This window comes from Callorhinus ursinus, unplaced genomic scaffold (assembly GCF_003265705.2).
Source record: "Callorhinus ursinus isolate GAN/ISIS: 27379988/994484 unplaced genomic scaffold, GSC_fseal_2.0 scaffold52, whole genome shotgun sequence".
Classification (NCBI taxonomy): domain Eukaryota; kingdom Metazoa; phylum Chordata; class Mammalia; order Carnivora; family Otariidae; genus Callorhinus; species Callorhinus ursinus.
The window spans coordinates 4,859,748-4,862,872 of NW_027397114.1; the positions used below are offsets into that span (position 1 = coordinate 4,859,748).

General features: G+C 59.7%; 1 protein-coding gene and 1 long non-coding RNA gene across 13 annotated transcripts in view; one reads left to right on the forward strand and one right to left on the reverse strand.

Annotated features, from left to right (window-relative positions):
• LOC112814079 (uncharacterized) overlaps positions 1–524 on the forward strand; it is a 7,040-nt gene extending 6,516 nt beyond the window's left edge. The window contains exon 4 of the long non-coding RNA XR_012375530.1: positions 393–524. This is a non-coding gene — a long non-coding RNA (uncharacterized lncRNA). The remainder of the gene's footprint in view (positions 1–392) is intronic.
• A 450-nt stretch (positions 525–974) lies between these two features.
• Positions 975–3,125, reverse strand: part of CACNA1G (calcium voltage-gated channel subunit alpha1 G) — a 62,124-nt gene continuing 59,973 nt past the window's right edge. For all 12 annotated transcript variants that reach the window (XM_073883737.1, XM_025859255.2, XM_025859248.2 and 9 more), the window contains 2 exons: positions 2,887–3,056; positions 975–1,711 (listed from right to left, as the gene is read on the reverse strand). In XM_073883737.1, the coding sequence (XP_073739838.1) occupies positions 977–1,711; positions 2,887–3,056 (905 nt within the window). In that variant the 3' untranslated portion in view covers positions 975–976. The remainder of the gene's footprint in view (positions 1,712–2,886; positions 3,057–3,125) is intronic.

The following is a 3,125-nucleotide window of genomic DNA, read 5'->3' on the forward strand; positions in this document are numbered from 1 at the left end:
CCCCCCCCCCCCCCCCCCCCCCCCCCCCCCCCCCCCCGCCAGGTGAGGCTGTAAGGTGGCAGCCCTCCCGGGAGAGAGTTACGTTCTCTCCCCGCCAGACAGACAGACAGACACGCAGGCGCGCACACACTCATGCACAGAGAGGCAGCTCCGACCCACTCCCTGCCCGCTGCCCACTCCCCAGCTCCAGGGACGGTCTTTCTCCAGTGCCCCCTGGAAATGCCTAACTCTGTCCCTTTTGCTTTTACTCTGGATCGGGATTAACTTTTATTTTGGAAAATTACTTTATTATAGATATAGATATAGATATGTATGTATGTATATATATAAAAAGGTTCCATTTCATTTGTAAAATCTTATTTTTCTCTTTTTCTCTTTTTTTTTTCCTACAGAAAATGATGGCGAGGTTAAAGGAGAAAATAAGTTACATTACAGTTTCCAAAGTGGTTCTCACTCTCCGCTGAAGATGGGCCACCGGCAGGGCTGAAATGCACTCTCGGTCCCAGCTTGTGCTTTGCAAGAAGAGGGAATATAACTAGACTGGTTATTTTAGGTTAAAATAGCCAAGAGACAGACGCCTTCGCCTCAAAAATATTCTGAGACACATACAAGTAGAAGGAAACAAGTCTCTTCAGTCACAAAATGTCGTACATCCCGCATATACTAGATTCAATTAATTTAATAAAATAGAATATACATAGAGATTCTGCACAAACGTATTGCTTTCTCCCAGTAGCTCCTGGTGTTGGGAACCTCAGCTGCACTGGGCCTCTCTCTCTCTGCCTGGGCCCAGGGTGGCCAGGGCCGCTGCTCTGAGCGTTCTGGAAATTCTGCTTGTCGGTTCCCAGCGCCACTGAGGCGGGGAGGAGCGCCTCCTTGGAGTCCATATGGAACATTTTTCAGGAGCATAGCCCAGGAGGAGGAGCTAGGATTTGGCACCCAGTGGAGAAAGGTGAGGGGGGCAGTGGGGCAGGACTCAGGGCTCCAGGTCGGCTGGGTCAGAGGCTAAACCGGAGAGACTCAGCACGTCTTTCTTTGGGGGGGGCGAGGCAGCCATGCTGTCAGGGGGGCCGGAGGCCGAGGGATCCTTGGAGTCGCTGGACGGAGCCCTCCGCCGGAGGCAGACGCCGGGGCTGGGCGGGGGCCGAGGGCCCTGACTCTCTGGGGGGTCTATGGAGATACTAGGTGGGCTGAGTTTTTTCTTGGGCCGGCTTCCAGGCCCCCCAAGAGGCTGGCCCCCAAGGCTAGAGGGGTCAGGGCCCAGGCCGGGTTGGGAGGCGCTGTCCAGGCAGCTGACCGCAATGGAGTGCCTTCTCTGCTCATCCAGCCAGGACGCAGGCCTGCGCTGGCAGCTCCGGGCCTCCACGCTGTAACACTTCTTCAAGTCCCGTGCGCACGGGGGCACCTCCTGGCTGCCCACGGTCAGGAGGTCTCCTGAAATCCAGCTCAGCTCCGTGTCCAGCTCTAAGCTGCTTCTGGTCTCTGGGGGGCCTTTGCTCCAAGTGGGTTCTGAGCCTGGGCAGGGGGCCGGCGGGGGCCTGTGCTTCGAGATCGTGCTCTGACGGCGGGGATGCTGCTGCACCTGGGTGCCCAGGTGGCCCCAGAAGGAGGAGGCGCGGACCAGAGGCGGGGAGGGCCCACTCACCTCGGACAGCAGGTCTTCCCGGCTGCCCAGGCCCTGCACGTCCAGGGAATCAGTCCTTATTGCTGCCTGTGTGAGGTAGGAGGAGCGCTCAGCCCAGGGGCTTCCATGCCCCCGCCCTCCCTCCGTGTCCCCCGCCCCCCATCCCTGTCAAGCCAGATAACCCCATCCTCCCCCTGCAGGCCCACCCTAGGCAGGAGGATCAGTGTTTGGTCTTGTTGGGAGACGGGGGCCACGTGCACCCTGTTCCCCCTGCCCGCCCCGTCCTTCCCCGACGCCGTCCTTCCCCAACGCCGGCAGCAATGGCTGTCTGGAGCTCCCAGCCCCTGGGGCACAAGAAAGCACTGGGCCAGCTCTGCTCCCAGCCCTTTGCACAGGCTATTTCTTTGGCCTTGAAAACCCTTCTCGAATGACAAGCACCCCTCAACTTTATGGGCTCGGGTTCTCTGTGACACAGTGCCTGACAACTTTTACCCCCACGTGAGAACGAACCCCTTCCTCCTCTTTGCTCCCCACTGCACCACACACACGCACATCCCAGCAGCTGCGTCCTACTGCTGCAGGGGTCTGATGGCATTTATGTCTCTGGTTGGCCTGTGAGCTCCACGGGGCAGGGGCTGCCTCCCCCGGGCCCGGCACACAGAAGCTGCTCTGTGAATCTTTGGGAAATGGACGAGGACCGGGCCTGCGTCCTCAAGTGTGCGGCGTTGAGCAGATTCTCATGTGACCATGATCACACGTAAGGGCACACGCGGCGCGGGCTGTGGCCTTGTCACTCTGGGGACAGGTAAGCCTCCCCTGGCTGCCTGAGCCTCAGCTCTGTGCCCCTGGAAGGTGGGCCCTGGGCTTGGCCAAAGGCGGAGGTCCTTAAAAACGTGCCTTATGTCCCTTAGCTTAGTTTAGAAGTACAGAGAATAACTGGGAGGCGCCTCTGGGCCAGGGAAAGGGAGTCCAGAGACGTGGGTTCTGCTGCCAAGTTGACCTGCGTCCCTAAGCCACCTGGTCTCCAGGCCTCCTCAGGGAAAGAAGGGAGAGGAATATAAACACCGGAAGGGCCCAGACCACTTCCGCTCCATCCGGGACTGTGTCCCGGTACCTAGAACTGCCTCTGGCACATGGTCAGCACGCAATGCACGTTTGCTGGAAGCATGGACGTGGCAACCTGGTCATCACCAACAGCCTAGGGGTCCCAGCAGAGGAGCCAGGCATGCCAGGCCCCGGGCCACCTCCCCATACCTGCTCACCTGGCGCCTGAGGGGTCTCTGAGCCAAAGGGGAGCGGCCTGGTGGGGGCAGTTTGGGGATGGTGCCCCAGGGGGGCGCACCGTGGGGCCGGAGCAGGTGGGGTGTGTCTTTGGGAAGCTGCAGGATGTAGCTGGTGTCTGCTGGCTGGGAGTGGACGGACAAGACAGAGCCTGTGGGCAGAGGGGCGAGGAGGAGAGAGAAGAGCTGGAAGGTCAGTGGCCTGGCTCTCACCTATCCCC